Source organism: Halichoerus grypus, chromosome 7 (assembly GCF_964656455.1).
Source record: "Halichoerus grypus chromosome 7, mHalGry1.hap1.1, whole genome shotgun sequence".
Taxonomy (NCBI): Eukaryota; Metazoa; Chordata; class Mammalia; order Carnivora; family Phocidae; genus Halichoerus; species Halichoerus grypus.
Genome location: NC_135718.1, coordinates 99,816,134 through 99,840,356, shown reverse-complemented (window position 1 = coordinate 99,840,356; position 24,223 = coordinate 99,816,134). Strand labels below are relative to the sequence as shown.

Sequence of the window (24,223 nt, the reverse complement as noted above, 5' to 3'; positions counted from 1 at the left end):
AAACTCCCCAAGGCAAAAACCTCCCCTGGGCTTTGCTCTCTTTAGGGCTCAACTCTAGGAGATGCCATTACCAGGGATCTCCACTAGGGGGCGAGCAAGGACAGAGGGAGCAGGAACTGTCTACTGAAGCTTGACAGGCATCAGGAATTGGTGTTCTGATCCTGTGGTGTTTGCAGTAATCTGGGGCTCACTACCAAGGATAGCCAAGAGGTAGCACAGGTTTTATCCAAAAAGAAAGGAGGGAAAGAGAGAGAGAGATGGGGGTGGAGGGGAGGGAGGGAGGCAGAGAGAGGGAGAAGGAGGAGGAGAAGACAGGAGGGAAGGAAGGAAGGAAGGTGGGAAAGAAGGAAAGAAGGAAGGAGGGAAGGAAGGAAAGAAGGAAGGAAAGAAAGGAAGGAAGGAAGGAAGGAAGGAAGGAAGGAAGGAAGGAAGGAAGGAAGGAGGGAAAGGAGGGAAGGAGGAGAGAATCTAGCGACAATGCCCCTGGTCAGCAGCTCTTCTTTTCTCAGGGTGGTGACAGAAGGCAGATTAGGAAAGGGGTGGGGAAAGAGGAGCGAGAAGAGGTGGGGAAAGGTGGGGGGAAGGGGAGGAGGATGTGAAACTCAGTCTGAGAAATGAAAAAAAAAGAAGCCTTTCTGGTGGCACTCCACACAGCCTCCCGAAGCACAGCGCACCCAGCTGTGGGCAAGGACCCAGACACCCTGGTGCTGAGTTGAGAGGCTGAAGTCCAGAAGAGCTAAAGAAGGACAAATAAAGCCATGGTGAGCTTTTCATCCTCAAAGATTTCCAGATGTTCAGATAGAACCCCTTGAGATTGCAAAGACAGGTGGCAAAGGACAAGAAACAACACACTTCATTTTTGGTTTTAACAAAGCCAATAATTAAAAATGCTGAGTCTAAAAGGTGCTTCTAGAATCTTTCTTCTCAGATGTGCTGATTTCTCTTCATTGATTTATCTCTGGTGAGATTCTTGAGGAAGTACTATCTTGTTGAAATGAACACTTTTGCAGGTGAACACTGGGGCTACCTGAGAGGTGATACACTTCAGAAAATATGGTTTTAAGGTGTGCAGAGAACTTGTGGTCTGGATTCTGCAAAATGTATTTTTTTAATTGAAAAAGAAATGAACTGCTTTTCTTTATTGATGTCTGGCTATCTAATACTTTTAAGTATTTGAAGCATCGAACCATTGTAATCCAGTGTAAGATTTTAACATTTAAATCTCAGACCTCAATAGTTCATTAAGCATCAAAGAACACCTTGAAAATATACATATTAAATATCAAGTAGTTTCATCTAACAGCTCAGCAGAAAGAAAGTACAAAAAAATATTGAAATGTAGAAAAAAATCAGAGTAGTAATAATCAGCAACCTAAGGCTAAAACATGAAAAAGAAAAGAAACAACTCTGTATCAGTTTTGAAGCAAATTTAATGCTACTTTTTCATGCACATCTAAGAAACCTCTTCCTTCAGACAGGGTTAGTGAGCATATGTATTTTATTTTGAACTTTAAGAAAGTTGCAGCCACCTCCTCAAGGTGCTCTAAAAATTGTGATTTAAGAATATAAATCTAAGTATAATTTTGTATTTTCTTTGCAGATATTTCCATGGAAATGTCAGAGCTCTCAGAGGGGCTCATGGAATATCTTCAAGTTGTGGGTCTGGACAGTGCTATGTTGTGGTACGTTATGGTATTTGTATATTGCTAAGCCCTTTTTAACTTACGCTTATTTTTCTTAAATATCCACTGGGTGCATGTAGTCACAGGGAAGAATATTAGATAGATAGTTGTTAGTTCTATCCTTTCTATGAACGTCCTTTTCTTCTGTTACTTTTAGTACTTCCCCCGGAAACCTTCTAAGCCTGCCACACCCTTGTTGCATGGTCCAGATCCTGATAATCCCACAAAAGTCTTAATTATGAAGAAATAAAGTCAATTAAGGAAAATCTGATGGGACCCTTACAATCCATACCCAATATTTAGCAGGGTACTTTTATTTTTTTTAAAAGATTTTATTTTCAAGTAATCTCTATACCCAACATGGGACTTGAACTCACAAGCCCAAGATCAAGAGTCACATGCTCTTCCAACTCAGCCAGCCGGGTGCTCGGTACTTTCTATTTTTTTTTTTTTCAATAATTTAGTGCATGTCAATGTTATTTCTACAATTATAGTGTGCCTTTTATATATATATTTTTTATTCTTCTCCCATTAGTGTGATAAGTTTTATGTCTGATTCTTGAAGACTCTCCAGCAGTTGTTTTGAACCTTCTTTCCCCTTCCTAAGTAAGTTAGTCCTTCTTACTCCCTGGCTTAGATTTTGAGCTCTGGCCAAGCAAATGTGCTTTTCTCTGCCCCTGACACATTCCTTATGCCATGTCTGCCTCATGTCACCTGCAAAGCTAGTGCTCTTTTCATTCAACAAGTGTTTTCCAAGTTCCTATAATGTGCCAGGCACTGTCCTAGGCACTGAGGATACAGCACTGAACCAAACAGTTTCTTCTCTCTTAGAACTTATATTCTGGTAGAATGTTCCTTCAAAACTCTGTTCCAAATGTTTATTTTATTACATTCCTTACTCATTAATCATATCTGTTTCTCAGTTCTCTGTTCACTTCTGATATGTTTAATTGGATCAAGATTAATTATGTTTTCTTTGCATCAGTTATTCCTTGTTCGGAATCCTTAGGAGACTGTAAAAATTGGATCTATGTTTTCTTTGGTATTCCTCCATGGTTTTTGCCCTACATAGTGAAAACTCAATAAATATTGATGACCATAAAAACGTTTACCGTAATGGTAGAACAGCATTTCACATAGATCATACCATGCTTAGACTGGCATATGATACCATGAGGTCATTGCATAATTATGTGTTTGTTTCGGTTTTGTCAAAGCCCTCCTATTTGAAGAGCCCATATGATTATTAAACACGATCAGCTGAGTATTTTTGTGCACAGAACACGATCTAAATCAATTTCATAATCCTGCAGCATTTGGTTTTGTAAATTATTCTTTTTAAAAAATATAGTTAGATATATAAGGCTTGAGCTATGTATTGAGGCTTTCCCAGAAGCAGCTCTTCCTGTGGAAAAGATTACCTTTTTGATATGAAAGAGAATACTTAAAAGTATGTTGTTATTCCTGTCCTTATATTACTTCTCCCACAGAAACATAAATGTTGGCTTTTAGGAAATTATCCCAGGATAAAAAAGTGGGCAGTAAGTTTTAGGGATATATATTATACAGAAATAGAAAAAGAAATATGAATTTTTAAAATACATTGGTTAAATTTCACTTGGAAGAATTTTGAGGAAAAAAATGAGGTTATGAAATAAAATCTAGGAAGCTACCAAATTTGTGATGAGCAAAAAGTATTATATATTACTGTGAAAAGTGATCAGGACCCGAAGGTCTAGGTTCCACTTAAAATCTGCAAATGACTGATTCTGTGGTCTTGGTTTCGTCATCTTTAAGTGGCAAGCTCAGCCTGGATTACTTCTAGGTTCTTTTCAGTTGTAACTGAGAGTCTGCATAATTCACACTGATGTCTTTCAGATTTCCTTGCACGTCGTGGAACCAATGGCTGGACTTATCACTATTCTGAAAAATCCATGAACTGGGCGAGGGCTAGAAGGTTCTGCCAAGAGGATTACACAGATTTAGTTGCCATACAAAACAAGGGGGAAATTGAGTACCTGGAGAGGACACTTCCCCGCAGCCAAACTTACTACTGGATAGGAATCCGGAAAGTAGGGGGAATATGGACTTGGGTGGGAACCAACAAGTCTCTTACAAAAGAAGCGGAGAACTGGGGAGATGGAGAGCCTAACAACAAGAAGTCCAAAGAGGACTGTGTGGAGATTTACATCAAGAGGATCAAAGACGCAGGAAAGTGGAATGATGACTCCTGCTACAAACAAAAGAGAGCCCTCTGTTACACAGGTAGGGAGTGGCCAAAGTGGAGAGAATGATGGGACTCATCCCAGGAGGATGATAGGGAAGAAAGTAGTTCCTAGTACATTCTAAAATAAATCCAGTCCTCTAAAAAAATAAAAAGAAAATCATGTCACTTCTGTGCATTTTTGGCATGTGAGGCTGCTCCTAACACCCCAAAACTACACCTCTAAATCAATTTACAGCAACATGTAAGTGTATGTGAGAAGTAAGGCAGGGAAGTAGAAGCAGAGAGATGGGTCTGGCCAGGAGCTCAGGCTCACATGATCCCCGTTTCCTCACTGTAAGGTAGGGGGATTTATGCTCATGTTTCCTCCTTGGCTTAATCTTACATAATTCTATAAAATGAAATATTGCCATGTTTCATTATCTGTGGAGGTTGGAAACTTCTGTTTTCAGTTCCAAAACAGTCAGTGTTTTTCCAAGTCATATTTCAACAATGAAACATAGTTAATTTGATCTCTTGTAAATTGGGCTCTCTACTGATTTAACAAGTTCAGACTTAATCTTTCTCTAGTATTTTCTATAAAGGAAGGGATTGTCAAGCATATTGCAGAAATGGTTGGGGTTGGGTCATCATTTAACCTACTTATAACATTTAAAACAAAGTATTCCAAGAGTTTCAAAGTATGTCACTAAGTTTCTCTGAAGCGTTATAGAGTATTGGCCTTGGTAAATTCATCCTATGTATATGTCTGTGGCTATATGGCCAGTATATTACATAAATAAAAAATTCTAGCATATGGTTTTATTGCAAAAAAAGCTATGAATGTACAAATAAACCTTTCCTGTTCATTAAGTAGTCGCAGCCAGAAAGTTATCTATACCTGAAGAAATGATTATGAGTACTAAGAAGTAATCACGTTAAAATAATTTATTTCTGACCCTCCCTTAAAGCTTCTTGTCAGCCCTGGTCATGTGGCAACCATGGAGAATGTGTGGAAACCATCAATAATTACACCTGCAACTGTGATGTGGGCTACTATGGGCCCCAGTGTCAATTTGGTAAGCCCCCATCCTGACTTGTTTCTTCCTATATATAGTTATAAGCGTTCTTGTAACTTGTGGAGGTTGACTGGGACAAAATGATACCCGCCATTCCGAGAAATGAGAAGTTTTGATCAGAAGGATATGCTTGCACAATGTTGTTATGTTTTCTGAAAGATTTCATAAGTCAGCATGAAGTTTCAAATCACTTCTTAGCACGTCTTTTTGAGTTTCACAAAGAAGGCAGCTTGGTAGATTCCTGTTGTTAGGGAACTCATAATCTAGCCAACTTGTTGGATTCGTTAGAAGTCTAAAGCTTGAAAGAAACATTGCCATTTATTGTTAGGAGGGTGAGTTAACCATTAGGTAATCTTGCTCTTTTATGTAATCCTCAAAGTTATGACAGGGCAAGGCTGAAAAGAAAAGTTCACATAATGATACAAAATATAGGTCAGAGAAATATAGTAATAAATCCAACACATTTATTTGGGCTAGGTATTTTGGGGGATACAAAAACAAATCTATTATAGATTCTGCCCATAAAGGATTTGCAATTAGCTAGTGGAAATTATGTATGCTCATAATTTAGTTCGATGGAAAGCAAGGTAAGCTGGAGTTAACTGCCTAATGAAAGAATCTGGCCTTTATTTGACAATGGGAGGCCACTTAGTATCTTAAGACCTGCATTTGGGGCAATATTCCTAGAAGCAATGCATAAGATGGATTGAGGAACAAAAAGAGAGGATGGAGAGAATCACTAGGAGTCTACTGAAATTATTCACAGATATGATGGTAGAAAATAGAAAGGAAAGAGTACATAGACTCAAAGTCAAGGAGTCTTTGACCCAGTCAACTCACTACCGAAAGAAACATCAAATCCTTTGATTGACATTGATTGAGTTTCAAAACTATGGTTGAAGTATCTGGTGCATAGGATAGAAAATTATAAGAAGAGAACAGCAATGTTTGTAAAGGATAAAGAATTAAAGCTAAAATAAATTTAAATATCAACCAACTGGAATAGGTCTAACTCATTTCATTCAATTCCTACCCAATACTTTCACTCCACTGCTGAAGTTTATTTTTTATTATTTATTTATCCTTAATATTTTTATATTTTATTTTTTAATTCTTATATCATTGGCATGCCCATTTCACTCCCTTTTGAACATTTTATTCTTTTTTTTTTTTGCCTCTGCTTCCATTTTATCATTCTTTTCTGGTCTTCTTTCTACCTATAATCATTTCTCCTTGGGTTTCTTCATGGGCACTTATCCAAACCCATACACTATTGTTATTTCTCATTTTCTTCTATCTTTTGTCCAGGGACTCTACATGACCCCGCTTTGGTCAAACTTACCAACTTCTGTGGACTCACAGATTCATGTGAGCTTTGGACTGACAAATCTTTGTCCAGCCCTGAATAATTCCAAATATGCTAAGTATATCTTTTGCGATGCCCCAAAGATTGTAAAATCAATTGTCCCAGCCAACTTTCCTTTTCATATTTCTATTTCAGTATGAGGCACCCCCATTTACATGGGTACTCTGGTATGAAACTCTTCCACCTCCCCTTTTATGCAAAGTAACACACTGTTCATTTTTATAACTTACTGTTTCTCTAATTTTCCTCCTACTTGTCAATTCTGCTACTACTGCCCTCATCCTCCTAGATTATTGCTTTAGTTTCTTGGCTGAGTTCCACAAGGTTAAATTAGCTCCCCTTAAATATACTATTCATACTATAGGCAGGCTGATTAATCAAAAACAAACAAACATCACACATATATCTACCCTTTAATTTCTAACTATCATTTGTCCTACAGGATGAAATCTGAACTCCTCAAGCTTAGAGAAATGCTTAATACATAGTAGGTATTCAATAAATAATTGAAAAAAAGATAACAGCATTTTACCTTAGCTCCTACCTTTCTTTCTAATCTCATCTCCCATCAGCTCCTGCCTCCTCTTTCCTTCTAGTAACATTAAAATGCTTGTAGTTCTCCACACTTTTCATGCGTGCTTTGTATCTCATTGACTTGCTCATGGCTTTCTCCCTCATTTTGCACATGGCTAACACACCTGTTCATCTTTAAGACATAGTTCAGGGACGAATTTTCTTCAGAAAGCTTTCTTTGGACCCTAAGGCAAGCTAAGTCTCTAAATTCCATGTCCCAATAGCTGCACATATTTCTCTCTTGTTTATCCCACATTTGTTGAAGTCATCCATGTACTTGTCTGTATCCCCTGGTAGACTGACAGCTGCTTGAGATCAGTATTATTTACCATTTCATATGTCAGATTTGAGACTATGCCTGGATATATTAGGCACTTACTTGCAGGCATGAGTTGAACTGGAGAACGTAAGTTAATTTGGGCTTATACTGTATATGGAAAATATAAAAATTATCTAGTTCTTCAAGTCCATTCTTCACTGAAATCTCAAAACTAAGGTCACAATGATGGCTCACATTTGATAATCAATAGGACACAAGAGTTGAAATAGTTGTTCAAATGGCATGGCAGGGCCTAAAAATGTGAAGAATGATTTCCAAGGCTCAATTTGATCTACTATGATACCACAAGTCAGAGCAGGGAAATAGTTTCTGGAGGGGACTGAAGGTAGGAGCTAGAGAGGGTGGAGACAGAATCAAGGCTGAGATGTTTCCTAAAGCTTTCCCACTCTTTTTCCACACCTCCTGCTCCCAGCACTCTAATATATCTAGGAGCTCTGATGTGACAGTTATTTCCAAATTGAGCTGGTCGTTCCCATGTGAACCTATGTAGGTTTAAACATTCTCTCCTCAGATAATGCCAACAATAATAAAAAGACTAGCTAGTGTTTAATTAGGACTTCCTATGAGCCAGGTTCTCTCTCTCTTTTTTTTATTATGTTATGTTAATCACCATACATTACATCATTAGTTTTTGATGTAGTGTTCCATGATTCATTGTTTGCGTATAACACCCAGTGCTCCATGCAGAACGTGCCCTCTTTAATACCCATCACCAGGCTAACCCATTCCCCCACCCCCTCCCCTCTAGAACCCTCAGTTTGTTTTTCAGAGTCCATAGTCTCTCATGGTTCGTCTCCCCCTCCAATTTCCCCCCCTTCATTCTTCCCCTCCTGCTATCTTTTTCTTCTTTTTTTTTTTTTAACATATAATGTATTATTTGTTTCAGAGGTACAGATCTGTGATTCAACAGTCTTACACAATTCACAGCACTCACCATAGCACATACCCTCCCCAATGTCCATCACCCAGGCACCCCATTCATCCCACCTCCCACCACTCCAGCAACCCTCAGTTTGTTTCCTGAGATTAAGAATTCCTCATATCAGTGAAGTCGTATGATACATGTCTTTCTCTGATTGACTTATTTCGCTCAGCATAACACCCTCCAGTTCCAACCACGTCGTTGCAAATGGCAAGATCTCATTCCTTTTGATGGCTGCATAATATTCCATTGTATATATATACCACATCTTCTTTATCCATTCATCTGTCGATGGACATCTTGAGCCAGGTTCTCTTTTAAGCCCTTGACTTACATTAGATCATTTAATTCCCATACCAACTCTAGGAAGTTAACACAGTCATGATTCCTGTTTCTTTCTTTTTTTTTTTTTTAAGATTTTATTTATTTATTTGAGAGAGCGAGCGAGAGAGAGCATGAGGAGTGGGGAGAGGCAGAGGGAGAAGGAGAAGCAGACTCTCCACTGAGCAGGGAGCCCGATGCGGGATTCAATCCCAGGAACCTGGGATCATGACCAGAGCCGAAGGCTGAGGTCATGAGATCCGACTGAGCCACCCAGGCTTCCATGATTCCTCTTTCATAGATGAAGAGACTGAAGCTGGAAGGGTTAATTTACCTCGTGCCAAGGCAGAGCTGGGATTTAAACCCAGACATCAGGTCCTCTTCACACTAGCCAATGCTGTTTCTTTTGTTACTGCAGTGATTCAGTGTGAGCCTTTGGAAGCCCCTGATTTGGGGAGCATGGACTGTAGTCACCCCTTGGGGAACTTTAGCTTTATTTCCACATGCACCTTCAACTGCTCTGAGGGAACAGACCTCATTGGGATTGAGGAAACCACTTGTGGACCTTTCGGAAACTGGTCATCTCAAGAACCAACCTGTGAAAGTGAGTAACTCTTCAGACTAGAGGTTTTGTCATGGCCGCCTTGGGTTTACAAACTGAGAAAATGCAGTAGAGACTTGCTAAGAAGTCTCTGTCCTCTTTGGAACATAGTTTAATCTAACTTAGATCACACTATGATGTTTTTTAAAGGGATTGTTGTTGCTCAAATCAAAAAGAAAAACCACAAACAAAAAACAACCAAATATCTCTGAAACCATCTCACAATATGTACATAATTTCAGTAATACATGGTGTGATTATACTGTAATTTTTATTTTAGTTTTCTCATTGTCTTGGCAAAAATAGTCTTGCTGAACCTCAGTTAAATGTTGGTTGTTCTGTCCTCTCAATAACCCTTTTTATGTGGCATCTTACTGAACACCAACGAATTTCCTTCCCAGGGGGTTGAGGGTTTTGGTGTTCTTTTTTTTTTTTAAGTGGGCTCCACACCCAGTGTACCCAACATAGGGCTTGAATTCACAATCCTGACTGAGATCAAGACATGAGCTGAGATTAAGAGTCAGACACTTAAGCACCTGAGCCACCCAGGAGCCCCAATAGAAGGTTTTTTTGATTGTTTTATTTGGTTAATTCTTTTTTTTTTTTTTTTTAAAGATTTTTTTTTTTAATTTATTTATTTGAGAGAGAGAGAATGAGAGAGAGCAAGCACATGAGAGGCGGGAGGGTCAGAGGGAGAAGCAGACTCCCTGCCGAGCAGGGAGCCCGATGCGGGACTCGATCCAGGGACTCCAGGATCATGACCTGAGCCGAAGGCAGTCGCTTAACCAACTGAGCCACCCAGGCGCCCTTATTTGGTTTATTCTTAAAATCATTTTTACTTTTCCTCCTCTGTGAATTCTCAGGGGAATAACAACTACTGTGAAAAACAAACACATAGTCTCTTGATCTTTTTTTTTCATTTGAAATATGGTGGGTTTTTCTTTTTAACTGTCAAGAAGACTATCCCTATATGGGAGAAAACTGGTGGCATCTGTACCTGTGAAGTTTTGGTTACATTTTCTACATTTATGCATCTGACTCACTAATTATAAGTGTTTTAATTCTCAAAAAATTATCAAAATCATATTGAAATCATAGAACTAAGTTGCCCAACCTGCTGAATTTACAAAAGTTGAGTGACCTGCTTCAGAGAATTAGGGTGTTTTTCAACACTGCTTGTCAAGTGAAAGGGTGGGAATTCTCTGCATTCACTGAGCATATTCCATGAGAGCTCTTGAGGCCAAGGCCATGTAGCATGGCACACTTCCAGCAGTGCTGGAGAGTTACCAAGACTGGGGCAACAACCTAGAGCAGCCAACTCTACCCTCCGCTCACCTCCTTATCACCTCCCAAGGGCGGTCAGTGCTCCTGGCTTCCCCTCTGACTCACCATTCTCCATTATTCTCAAGAAAATAAAGTCTGGAAGCAGCATTATCGAACTAATTTTTAGAGATTATAAATGTCTAGATTCAATCAGGTGGTTCTACAGTTGAGTCAAGCAACTTTGGCTAAAAACCTTTGGTCAAGGGAGGGTCCCTGCTCAGAAATACTGCTTTCTTCTTTTTCATTGAAGTGATTCAATGTGAGGCTTTGGAGGCCCCTGATTTGGGGACCATGGACTGTAGTCACCCCTTGGGGAACTTCAGCTTTACCTCCACGTGCACCTTCCACTGCTCAGAAGAGACGGAGTTAATTGGGGAGAGGAAAACTATTTGTGGATCATCTGGAATCTGGTCAAGCCCTAGTCCAAAATGTCAAAGTGAGTAAATTTGCCCTGATATACTGAAGATTTAAAAATGGAGTTGGTAGATGGGGAGATAATGGGGAAAGATATATTAAACTTTTAAATTTCATTTTGCTAAATGTGTATGGCCTAAAGATAAATTTGTACACATTAATTTACTATAAAATCCTGGGCTGTTCTATGTCTTCCTTCAATGGCAACCATTTCTTTCTTCAGCTGATTTTCAACTCCTATCTTAACTCTTAACATCTAAAGGCACGGTCTCTGACTTATTTCTTATTCATTCTTCTATTCTACTACTATCTCACTTCCGTTAGTCCAGTAAAATGTCCCGACAAAGGTCACCAGTGACCACCTAATTCCCAAAATAGTGGATATTTCTCCATTATCACTAAGCTGATGCCTCCTTAATCTGTGTATGAGAAGGACTCTGTCTTCCTCATTTCCATGGACTCTCCACTCGACACGGTGCCCATGCTAAATCAGGTAAATAAATAAGTTGTCCTCTGTTTGGATCATCTGGGAACTTGAGCTTTTTTGCTATTATACATTTGGGTGTGAGAGTGGAAGCACCTCGAAAGAATTCATCAAAGTAACACCAAGAATAAGGGACACAGACCCTGTACTAATATGCAAAAGTATATTTGTTTAATTCATGGTATTGGAATGTAGACTTTTTTCATATGGGTAGTTTTTCAACAAAAGCTCCCAAATGAACTTAGTTCACTCTTTCAAGAGGATATAGGTGTATCCATCTACTTATTTGTGAAGGAAGTAGAAATATGTGGTAGGACCACATCATTTAAAAGACAGTTTAGTGTAGGTCCTTGGCATGCAAACAACAAGTGCATATGTTTGCACAGCTGTTTCAAAGTAAAAACACTAATAATTTCCTTTGATTGATATGTTACCTGGTTCAGATCACTGGCTTTTATTTTTCTTGAAGTCTTATTAGACATGTTAGGTCTTCTCAGTGTTGTAGAATCCCAACTATTGAACAAAGCCATGGAAATAAATACAATGATGACCACTTTTTGCCAAGATTTTTAGGTACTTCTTCTGGGAGTTCCATGAATTGCAAATCTGGAGACTAAGAATTTATAGGCATTGGGCTAGAAAAGTTTGTCCTGTTTCTGCTTCTGCTGTAGGCTCATCATGGTCTTTCCCATGCCAGTTTCATCATCTATCAAAGGGCATCAAATGGGCTATTACTGGGAGACGTGGGGAGGAACAAAGCCTAATGTCACGAGATGGCACTAAGTACATAGTGCTGTGGCCTCGTGCTCTGTTCCTTACTGATCTCTCTTTCAGAAGTGGACAGGAGTTTCTCAATGATCAAGAAGGGCGACTATAACCCTGTCTTCATTCCGGTGGCAGTCATGGTTACTGCTTTTGCTGGGCTGGCATTTATCATTTGGCTGGCGAGAAGATTAAAGAAAGGTATGTGAGTTTGCCTTCATATGAAAGTAATACAATTCAAAATGGAAAAAATATAGAAACACACAGGAAATTAAGTATGATCAGTTCAACTGAAGCAAGATACCAAGCTCCGTGTTCTATAGACATCATCCCTGAGGATGTGTGAAACAGCCCATGCATACTTCCATTAAAACAAGTTGGCTGATTTGTGATTTTCATCTGACAAACCTTTTAAAAATGCCTACTGTCTTCAAGGCACCATGCTAGGGTGATAATAGACAAATGAGATATTTTAATGGTTCTTTGCTCTTCTTTAATTCTGAAAAAAAAGGACGTATAATCTCTGTCCTCTAAGAGCCTAAATGCCTTTGATCTCAATGCTACAATTCCACTAGAAAAGGAATCTAATGTCCAATAAGGTTTTTAAGGCACTGTTCCCCAAAACCTGAGTCACATATCTGTCTGGCTTCTTACGTGCGGGAATTGCATTGTCTCTGGAAAAAAAATCCTCACGTTTTCCCCCCTGTGTCTATTCACTGAGGTCACAGTTCTAACCAAATGCACTGCATTTGCCTCCCCTCCACTCTGGCCTGGAGAAGAAAAAGGAATAAGGAGGGCTGTTTGAGAAGCCAATAGCTACTGCCTGGCACAATACATGGGACACCACCAGGGAAAAACAACAGCATCACTCCCCTCACCTCCCTCCTGAGTATGTCCAAAGCTTAAAGTGGGACCGACTTGCTGGTTATAGGCCCACAGTCTGTGGCAGACCCTGAGTATGCACTGCCACATTTGGCCAAACTCACCTGGCAGAAACATTTAAGACTAGGAAATTCATGGACATTAGCAGCTTTTGAGATATCACTGCCTTAAGTTCAGAGGCCATCAATGATCTCAAAATAACTGCTAACCAACTGTTTGGTGTTGCCTTTCTATGGAGTCAGTTGATTGCCATTTTAATTTTACTTCCATCAGTTAATTAGTATGTATTCTGTTCAATGAGTATGGTCTATAAAGGCTGCCTCTCACCCATCCTCACTGCCAGTTGCAGGAATGTTATCTACCAATCCCTAGTGGTCTTCTACTGTGATCTGATCTTTCATTCCAAATATAAGAATGATACTAGATTATTTTTATAACCAACCCAGAAAGATGATGGAAGGGGGCACTGTTGATGTGCAAGAGCTTCCTTCATGTCAAGTGAGGGCCCTGATCCACTCATGTGTCTCTGCTCCTGCTCTTGGAAATTCTGCTAAGACTGGATCCCATCATCTTACAGTACGATATGAAGTACTCAAGTATTACTCTAAGGCACAAGAAGAATGAGATTTTTTTTCTCCCGCCATTGATTATCCTTTCCATTGAGACTTCAAAGCCTGACCCCAATTGTCTTTTTTTCCCTCCTACCTTGGATGATGGTGACAGAACTGAGGGGTAGAGAATGCAGTGGACCATTACACACCACCCTCTGGGAGACGGGGCTGTTCTCTAAATAACCTTTAAGGATTTGGGGGCTGGGAGTCATCTTAATAAGTAGGATATCCCCAAATCCCAAAGTCTTTTAATAACTGTTAGTAGAATCTAAAGACTAGAATGAAGTCACTTGTATTCAGTGGCAGGGTGTGGGGTGCAGGGCGGGGGTTAGCTGGCGAAGGTGGCTCAGCAGGGGTGAGAAAGGCAGTGGGGTTGTTTTTAAATTTTTTTTACCCTGGAGTCATTTCTGTACAAGATCTCAAACTGATAACCTGAAAACTACATGCCCCTGCTGTGGGAATAAGTGTGGGGCAAACAGGAAACAGATAACGGGCAGTTGGGCTAGATAAATGTATGCCAACAAAAAGAACAGAAGCCCCGGAAGATCACTGACTCTGTAGGAGAGTCAGGGTATCTTTAATGTAGCATTTTAATAGCCTTCATTTGTGGAACATCTTCTGATATTTCCAACTTTCAAGTGACTTTATCTTCCAAAGATTGTAGTTGTAAGTTAGTTCTTTGCAACAAGAATGTTTTTCCTATAGAAACGGTGTTAGGAATGATGGTTAAGTTCCCAGGTTAACCCCCCAGAGCTTTTCTAACAGTGTAGCTGACACATTTACAAGAAAAAAAAGTTAAAAGCAATAAATCTGCATGTGTATAGTAGTTATCAACTCTGAGGAATTCATATGTGTTTTGGGTTCAGCAAGTTGGAAAAAGAGGACAGGTGAATATATAGGACGTAGTAGCCAGTGAAATGACTAGATTCTTGACTCCTGTCCTGTCCTTGGATGAATCTTCTGAACCTGCAGTTTGATACCTGCCCTAGTTGTCTTGATATCCAGGCTTTTGCTCCGTTCTTCTGGAAAAGACGTAAATGCAAGCTCCAGAAATGCATGCCCATCTGTATGGGCTTGTCTAGAAACACTTTTCCCCCTCGATAACCATTCTCTGATTAGTCATTATCACTGGCCCTGTTTGATAAATAAGGAAACTGAGGCAGGGATTTTAGGTCAAATGTCTCAAATCCCATATCAGCAGGGGCCAGAATCAGAGAGCAGACTCCCATCCACACATGCCCCTTAACACCAGTGGTCTTCAGATTAATGAAGCTCTTGGTTGGAAGAATTCCCCACCTGAACCAACCCACAAGGTTAGAACAAGACATGAAACTGAACATATGCCCCTTAGTTCCTTTTATTCAAAAAGAACTCTCTCAGTAGTAACAGATTCTTGCTCATGTATTGTTACGTGTGTCATTGTTCCTAAAAGGAAAATATATTTATATGAAGATAAACAAACAGAACCTGAAGTTAATTAAGACTTTTTTTTGACTTTTTTTATTGTTAATGTTAATCACCATACATTACATCATTAGTTTTTTTTTAATTTTTTTATTGTTATGTTAATCCCCATACATTACATCATTAGTTTTAGATATAGTGTTCCATGATTCATTGTTTGTGCATAACACCCAGTGCTCCATGCAGAACGTGCCCTCCTCAATACCCATCACCAGGCTAACCCATCCTCCCACCCCCCTCCCCTCTAGAACCCTCAGTTTGTTTTTCAGAGTCCATCGTCTCTCATGGTTCTTCTCCCCCTCCGATTTCCCCCCCTTCATTCTTCCCCTCCTGCTACATTCTTCTTCTTTTTTTCTTTCTTAACATATATTGCATTATTTGTTTCAGAGGTACAGATCTGAGATTCAACAGTCTTGCACAATTCACGGTGCTTACCAGAGCACATACCCTCCCCAGTGTCCATCACCCAGTCACCCCATCCCTCCCACCCCACCCCCCACTCCAGCAACCCAGCCATCAAAAGGAATGAAGTTAATTAAGATTTAATTCTCTTTGCTCACATGCAAACAGCCAATGTCATCAGCAGGCTGAATTTTGGAGGAAATGTGTAAAAGAGTAAATTCTAACATTTTAAAGGTTTAAAACAATATCTGAGCACTGTGTATGTGGTAGGCCCTGACCTAAGCAGTTTGAATATGTTTTATTTTACCAACTCAGTGAAGAATCATGCTCCTTTCACAGATGAAGGAACTGTGGCTTGAGAGGCTAAGCAGCTATTCAGAGACACACCACAGTTGATAAAACAGGATTTGCACTCGGACTGGATGATTCTAGAGCTCCAGTTTATAGCCACTGAAACACAGTGCTTCCCAGTGATTTTTTTTTTCTCAAAAAGCTTTTTTTTTTTTTTTTTTGCTTTTATTTCCTCTGGAGTCCAGCTCTGCAGTTCTTTCATTAATCTATTTATTTATACTCTTTTCTTTTTCAGAAATAATGTAAGATGGTTTATGAAATGTATTCAACATAGTAAGTTAAAATTAGTTTAAAAGTAGGTAAGGAAAGGAAGGCCAAAATTTAGGGCATAAAAAGAAGTTGGAGCAAGAGGTGAAGTTAGTACACAAAAATGTGTGTCACAAAGTCCTGTACACTTGATAGAAAAGGGTCTCAGCTCTGGCTCTGTTTCCCGGCAGCCAGTCAAAGAAGGGAGCATAAATAGTTATGATATTTACTGTGTTTGTAAGATAAAAACACATCAGTTACTCAGATGAATGAGTAATTCCTACCACCGAGACCCAAGTGAAATTTCTTTGTGGATTCTCACAGACAAGGTGGTGTGAGACGTAATGACACATATTCTTACAGTATTAGTAGCCAAGTCTCTTAGGGAAGAATCTGCAGGTGGGCTGAGATGGCGGGCGGGAAGAGGTAAACACGTGTATAGGCATAGCGGGACTGACCATCAGGCAATTCGGGCTAGACTTCTGTCTCTATGATCGGCATAAAGGATGAAATGGAATGCAGAAGCATCTGTATCAATGGGTCTATTATGTATGAATATATACCACTGTTTGAATTAGCACATTAAGCCAGCATCTCAAATCCCCTTACACACAGCTGGGGTCCACCAACAAATACACAATACACCTCAAAAGCCAATTTTGGGAGTAGAACTCACTCTGCCTTCTCTCTTACAATTGGGCTTGTCTACTTTCACTGATGCCATTTTTCCTATTTCTTCTATTTTTAGGTAAAGAGTCCCAGGAAAGGTAAGTTCCATCAGTGAGAAGTTTCTACATCTGTTGATCTTTTCTCTACCTTCCTTGAGGCACTTCCTGTTATAGCTAGACATGTTAACTCCTTAGTAACTATTTACATGAGGTCTCATTCAAATGAAGTTTCCATATAAAGTGATAATCCACCAGCCTCCTCTAAAAGCTGTGCTTTTGACTTTTTTGTGTGTGGGTGGTTTTGTTTTAGTGCCAGGGGATTAGAATGATTGATTGAATGAATGAATGAATGAATGAACAAATAATGCCCTATTAAGAAAGGACAGTTATGTGAAGGGAGCTCTTTCTGATTATCCCTGAATTTTCTATAAGGATTGGAAGCATGATGATTTATCTCTTCTTGTCCTAGAGGAATATAAGGGCAATACCAAATACAGTTTTTGGGAAACATTCAATTCATCAAGCATTTATTGAGAAACTAATAAATCCCAGGCCCTAAGAAGGTATAATTCTGGACCCCAGGCCTTCAGTGCCTAGTATAAGAATGTAAATGACTACTGCTCTGATAAGCATTGACCTTCAGAAACGTGAAAGAGGTAGGGAACATGAATTCTGCCTGTGGCTTCCGCAATGAGGCAATTTTTTTTTAGCTTGGTCTTGAACCTCAGATTTTTTCAGCTGGAGAAACACAGACTGAGAAGCAATGCAGGCATATGTAAATACACGGTTCAGTTGGCAGAAGTGAACATGGCAAAACATTTCTCAGTTTCAGGGGTTCAGTGACTTGCTTAGAGATTTTGGGAAGGAGAGTGTAAGTAGGAAGAACTATGAAAGTGAGACTTTGGTGACATACTGAGGGCCCAGTTAGAAAACTGAGCTCGTTTTAAAATGCTGGAAGAAGCAGGATGGTCCCTGAGGATGTTGGTTGCTTGTTCAGGCAACCATGCTACCAACCACAAATTGTTATGAAGAAGTTCTTACTAGTTCAGTGAACTGTAGCTTTGAGTGCAAAAGAGAAACCATGAGCCTCAACTATAGGGAACGAACTGAGGGTTGCTGGTGGTGAGATGGGTGGGGGGGATGGGGCGGGTGATGGGCATTAAGGAGGGCATGTGATGTAATGAGCACTGGGTGTTATATGCAACTGACGAATCACTAAATTCTACCCCAAAACTGATAATATCCTATATGTTAACTGAATTGAATTTAAATAAAATATTAAAAAAAGAGAAACTGGGGAGATATAAGACAACATAATCCAGATCATAGAGTAATTTATAAGCCATATTAAGGAACATGGACTTAATCCTCAGGTCTTTTCGGATAAAGCAGGTGAATGTCATGCTGAAATTTTCACCTTATGAGGATCATTCTGCAAACAGGGGAGTTGGGTGAGCCTGGAGGCAAATAACTGATTTGGAGGCATTTGAAGTTACTAGGTTAAAGCTGATGCTGCCTGTCTGGAGAAATAGCAGTGAGGTTGAGTTCATGAGGTAAGAGGTAAAATCAAGTGAATATGGTAATTAATTCGCTAAGTGGGAGAGAGAAGAATCAAAGAAGTCATCGTAGTTTTGATCAGGAACTGGTGGATGGTTACTGTCTATACTATACTATTTACTGAGAAGGGAACATAAAAGAATGAGAAGTTTTGGAGGTGGAGATCATAGGTTCAGTTTTGTCTGTGTTGAGCTTTAGGTGTCTGTGGCTCATCCACAGTTGATTGGTTCCGTCTGTTGCACAGGGGCCACCTTGGGGCAGGAGAGTGGATCTAGGGTTTCTCACATTCCAGGAGGTTAACCGCTCTTTTGGGAGCAGGTACAGTCATCTGGGAAGCATGTGGAGTGGGAGAACAGAAGATGATGTGGGAGAGAGGGCAGGAACCTGGGTAAAATCCATATCAAACAGGGTGACAAGGGGCTCAGATGGTTAAGCGTCTGCCTTCAACTCTGGTCATGATCCCAGGGTCCTGGGATTGAGTCCCACGTCGGACTCCTGGCTCAGCGGAGAGGCTGCTTCTCTCTCTCCCTCTGCCTCTCCCCCTGCTCATGCTCTCTCTCTCTGTATCCCTGTGCCTCAAATGAATAAATAAAAAAAAAAATCTTTAAAAAAACAAAACAAAACAAAAACGGGTTGACTGAGGAAAAGGAGAATGGGGAGAAGTTGCCAGAGAGGCAGAAGGAAGATGAGGAGAGTCTGGGTTATGAATGCCAAGGAAAGAAGGAAGTAGAAATTGTTTCAAGGGCTTCTGGGAGAGCCAGTGAATTCTCACTGAATGTAACAAGGGTATCAGTGCAGAGACTGTTCTGTTTGAGGTCATGATGGAAGAAGTCTGATAGCCAGGTGTTTAAGGTTCAGTGGGGATGAGGAAGTAGAGGCAGAACATGTAAGCCATCTCTTTAAAAAGCTTGCCTAGGAGATGAGACAGGAACTGGATGACTGGATAAGAATATCAGGTCAGTGGAGGTTCTCATATTCTATTTTATTTTATTGCCCTATCTTCCATTCAGTACTGTAGATGGGGACCTAGACCCTTCTCTGGGCTGGGCTCCCTATCTCTGTGGGCAGGAAATCCACAAGATGTAAAGATCTCTTTCATGCTCACACCCACTGAGTGAAAGTATTTTCTGGCACAATCCACCCAGAGCTGTTTTCTCGTCACAGGAACCACCTGTTTTTTAATTGCCACTAGATGGAAGCAGATCAATTCAATTTTTTAGGAGACCTTGGGGGACAGGAAGAGAGGCTGGCAGGAAGAGTATTAGCATTAAGTTCATTACCACACTCAGCTAATTGCCATATTAAGTTTAACGGCTCACTGATTTTTACAATGAATCAATCAATTATTGTTTATTGCATACTTTTGTGTTGGAACAATGCTAAGCTTGACTGAGACACCAAGAAGAGTAAGTCCTTGACCGTGACCTCAGGGAGATTATTATCTAGTTGAGCAATGAAGACAAAAAAATAAAAAAACATATTTTCAGAAAAATATAAGGCAGAGGATGGTAATAGACAATGAACTCTGTGTTAAAGGACTTTTTCAATACAGAAGAAGCTTGTTGATCACAGAAAATCTTATAAAGAAGGTGGACCCTGGGTTGGTTTTGAAGAATGGATGGGATTTAGGTGTATGAAGAGAAGCAGGGGAGACTACAGGGAAATGATTTAAACACGCTATGGTAGTGGGGCTGGGACAGCGTGTTCGGGGGGCAGTGACTGGAACTGCTGAGAGTCCAGGGTGTAGAGGAGCTGTGAACAGAAGTTGGCAAGGAAGGCTGGCCCCATCAAGATAGGTCCTGAATGAGTCACCAGATGTTCTAGAAGGACTCAGCAAAGAAGCAGTATTTGCCCAGCTGCCTTGAGACACCTCTCATTTATTGACCAAAGTGACTTTAATTCATAGAATTATAAAATTTTAGGTCTTGAAGGGATCTTGATGGACATCATTTTCAAACTCTATAACTGAGCTAAAGAACTTTCCTATAGGCCCTGAGCTAGTGACATAGTTAAGATAATTGTAAACATTTATGAAACATTAATTCCATGCTGCACACTGCTCTGAGTGTTTTAGGTGTCTGAAATCATTCAATGTTGCCTACAAGCCTGTGGGGGAGAAGTACTATTAATACTCTCATTTTACAGGTGAAGGAACTGAGGTAAAGAGAAACAAAATATCTGGTCTGAGGTCACTGAATAAATGACAAAGCTGAGATTTATACCCATCTGGATCCAAAGATCATGCTTCATCCTTATGCTTCTAGAACTCAGGACTCAGTGATTGAGCCCTAAGTCCCAGACACCCTCCTCTCCCAGTGATGTGATGATTTTTCTCCCCGAAACCATTTGTGATGGTACTGAGGAAGGGTGGGATGGAAGAAGTAGAGTGTGTTTCTAGAACAAGCCAAACATAAAATGAAAACCATCACACTAAATATTGGAGCATTTTTTTAAAGCCCTGGCACCAACCTGCATAGTCCTGTGTGCTCATCCTTAAAAGTTTTTCGCTGGTGAATGACCAACACCTAGGGCATTTGTGGTTTCAATTCTTGCCGGGTTATTTTCATTCTTCTGCAAATTGGTTCTGTTTACCACCTCATTTGGTTTCTAGTGTCTAAATTCTGCCTGGGTAAAAGCTACACCCAAGATTCACAGGAAGATACGATGCCAACCTCAGTGGAGGGTATATGTGAAATTTTGTTTTCAGAAACATTTTTATCTCTGTATTGGCAAGCACATTTGCAGCTGCTGAACTGTGGTTTACCCTGGCAGTTCATCATGAGAGCAGAGTCTCAGAATCTGGTTCTCCCTTTGAAAGGTGCTATTAAGACATGCCATAATTGCCTCCCCTCTCCTTCCCCCCTCCCCCATCCCCTGCAAGAATGAGACAACTGTGTCACACACACAAAAAGGTGTCATTTACTTCATGAAATTAGATTTGTAACCATTTCCTTAAATCATGTCCCACCAGAATCAGGCATTTAGAGTTACTACCATACCTTTCATAAGTTTTGATTTTTCTCTAATTTTTCTTTCTATTTGAGCATTGTCAACTTCTACTTTTCATTGACTGCCCACCGCTCAAAGTCTATCTAAAATGCCCTTCATACTCATTTGCTCCTAAAACAAAGGTTGTGCCCCAGAAACTTCTCCAGGTGTGGTCCATGGACCAGCAGCATGAGCATCACCAAAGAGCTTGTGAGAAATACAGAATCTCAGACCCCACCCAGACCTACTGAATCAGTCTGCATTTTAACACCACCGCTGGGTAGCAAGCACCTGCAAGTGTGAGAAGCATTGCTTTAGGGTTTTCTTCTCATTCCTTTGCCTTAGTGAATGTCCTGTGTCTTGTCCAACCTATCTGAAAGGCATTTCCTTCACTCCTTTTCTGACGTTCAGTGAATATTTACCTTTACTAACACTGTTAAGTTTTGCAATTTTTAATCTCCTTATTTTAATTTATATTCTCCTGTTTTTCATTCAGCACAAATGATCCATATTAAAGCAACCTCTGTGAAAAAAAATTCTTGGGATACTAAAGTGTCACTGGATCCTTCAAATCCCTCCCTGAAAAGTATCTCATGGTGGTGTCTCCTATATTGAAGATGGAATGCTTCTCTTTCTGTGCATCTGGAAAGATTTCTACAGGATCAGCAGCTCTTTCTGCTCCCTATGTGCCCCTCACCCACCCCTGCACCCCTGCCTACAGTTGTGCTTTATATTGCTTGTGTTTTATTCTCTTTTTCATGGACCATGGGGGGAGAAGATGGCTTTGGAATATAAAGATGTCCGATTTTGCTCTCTATCTTGACTCCATTTCCAGTTCCAACTCAGTGCTGTCCCTGATGGCCTTCTGTACCTGATGACCTTAAATACAGTGGAAACTTGATACATGTGTTCCTACAGACTCGATTTTGTTGCAAGTCACATTTTATCTCCCCTGCCCTCCAGTCGCTTCTAGGGGTACATTCTTAGAGATAACTTCATAAAAGTGATGTTATCCAACTCCAGCAAAGTAATGGAGTTCAGCTCCAAACAGAGAAAGTCCTACTTGCACAGTAGCCTCACCTTCTGTAAATGGAGGCCATCCTATTTAATTGCCTCAAGCCTCTCCACCTTCTGTCTCCTCTTCCCAGTTGGCTGGCTTCCACAGGTAGCATCTCATGAGCACCAAACCAAAAGAGAGAAGAGCGAGATAGCCTGCACTGATTTTTTTTTTTTTTTTTTTTTTTTTGGTTTTCAGTGTTGCTCTTTTTATTGGACCTACAAAGATGTCTTGTATTTGATGCTTTCTTTTTTTTAGCGACCACTATATTGTTAATAAAAAACATCACCAAAATGCTAGCTGCAGGCAACATGTCTTTGATGTCAGTTTAAACAAGAAGAAAGAGATTCCTCCCACCCCAGACCTCTTACCCATCTACCGAGATTCTCTCTAGTCTTTAAGATCCATCTCAAACACCCTCCCCACCCCACCTCCACTTCTTTCATAATTAGTCCTTTCATTGCTGGTCCAGACCTGTGGCCTCGTGCTGCAAGATTAGTCTACAACATGCAGTTTTGTACTTAGTTTTTTTTTTTAATGTTACCTGGTCTGTTATTTCAAAATTTATCATGCGTATGTTTTCTCTCAGTGAAATTCTACCCTCCTTAAAGGCAGAGAATGTGTCACATCCATGGAGTGTCTAGCTCATTACTAGACACTCAGTAAATGTGGATTCATGTAACTCAGAAAGAGCATACAGTGTACTGTTGATACAAGTTGCAGCAAAACCTCTCTCCATGCATGTAATGACTTGAACAGATACTCATCTAATGTGCCTCACTTCTTACAACAGAATAGGGGCCTGGTAAAAACTAGTTGAAATCCCTTCTTGCCGCATGGCCAATACTGCTTTCATACAAGAGTATACATGTTATGATAATGATTTTTTGCTAATGATTGTATTTTCTTTCCTCAAATCCATCTCAGATCCTGCTTTACAATATGAGCTGTTGCAAAAAAAATTCTCCATGTTCTATACTATGAACCTAGGCTATACCATTCACCTTCATGTAACTTAAGATATATCCTTTAGAGTTATACAGTGTACAACCTGCACAGACTCACACAGGAGCCCTTGTTGCAAGGCCTTATTTGACTAAGACATCAGAATCAAAGACACCACATGGTGGCTACTTCTTGGGAATAAGATGTGTATAGACTTAAAAACACAGTCCTTTGTTTGAGCCCTAAGGATTATGTATCATCCTAGGAATTATGTCATGCTATATCTGTTAGATAAAGACTCATTTTAGACCCAAAGACACCCCCAGATTGAAAGTAAGGGGATGGAAAACCATTTACCATGCTAATGGACACCAAAAGAAAGCTGGGCTGGCAATCCTTATATCAGACAAATTAGATTTTAAAACAAAGACTATAATAAGAGATGAGGAAGGACACTATATCCTACTTAAAGGGTCTATCCAACAAGAAGATCTAACAATTGTAAATATCTATGCCCCTAACATGGGAGCAGCCAATTATATAAGGCAATTAATAACAAAAGCAAAGAAACACATCGACAACAATACAATAATAGTGGGGAACTTTAACACCCCCCTCACTGAAATGGACAGATCATCTAAGCAAAAGATCAACAAGGAAATAAAGACTTTAAATGACACACTGGACCAAATGGACTTCACAGATATATTCAGAACATTCTATCTCAAAGCAACAGAATACACATTCTTTAATGCCCATGGAACATGCTCCAGAATAGATCACATCCTAGGTCACAAATCAGGTCTCAACCAGTACCAAAAGATTGGGATGAGTCCCTTTATATTTTCAGACCACAATGCTTTGAAACTAGAACTCAATCACAAGAGGAAAGTCGGAAAGAACTCAAGTACATGGAAGCTAAAGAGCATCCTACTGAAGAATGAATGGGTCAACCAGGAAATTAAAGAAGAATTTAAAAAAT

At 39.9% G+C, this 24,223-nt stretch overlaps 1 protein-coding gene across 2 annotated transcripts; it reads left to right on the top strand.

Moving 5' to 3' along the window:
* Positions 1 to 620: 620 nt before the first annotated feature.
* Positions 621 to 22,140, top strand: SELL (selectin L). Of its 2 annotated transcripts, XM_036097987.2 has the most exons (9): positions 621 to 761; positions 1,601 to 1,682; positions 3,561 to 3,947; positions 4,857 to 4,964; positions 8,905 to 9,090; positions 10,661 to 10,846; positions 12,143 to 12,271; positions 16,775 to 16,793; positions 21,736 to 22,140. In XM_036097987.2, the coding sequence occupies exons 1-9, from the start codon at positions 759 to 761 to the stop codon at positions 21,752 to 21,754; spliced, it is 1,119 nt and encodes a 372-aa protein (XP_035953880.1). In that variant the 5' UTR covers positions 621 to 758; the 3' UTR covers positions 21,755 to 22,140. The 2 variants fall into 2 exon arrangements, with proteins under 2 accessions (XP_035953880.1, XP_035953879.1); XM_036097986.2 differs by lacking the exon at positions 16,775 to 16,793.
* Positions 22,141 to 24,223: the final 2,083 nt, after the last annotated feature.

Bases quoted from the DNA above. Each gene is read 5' to 3' on its own strand.
- SELL (XM_036097986.2), top strand. The intron at 1,683-3,560 runs GTACGTTATGGT...GATGTCTTTCAG, and splicing joins CTGGACAGTGCTATGTTGTG to ATTTCCTTGCACGTCGTGGA. The intron at 9,091-10,660 runs GTGAGTAACTCT...TTTTCATTGAAG, and splicing joins TCAAGAACCAACCTGTGAAA to TGATTCAATGTGAGGCTTTG.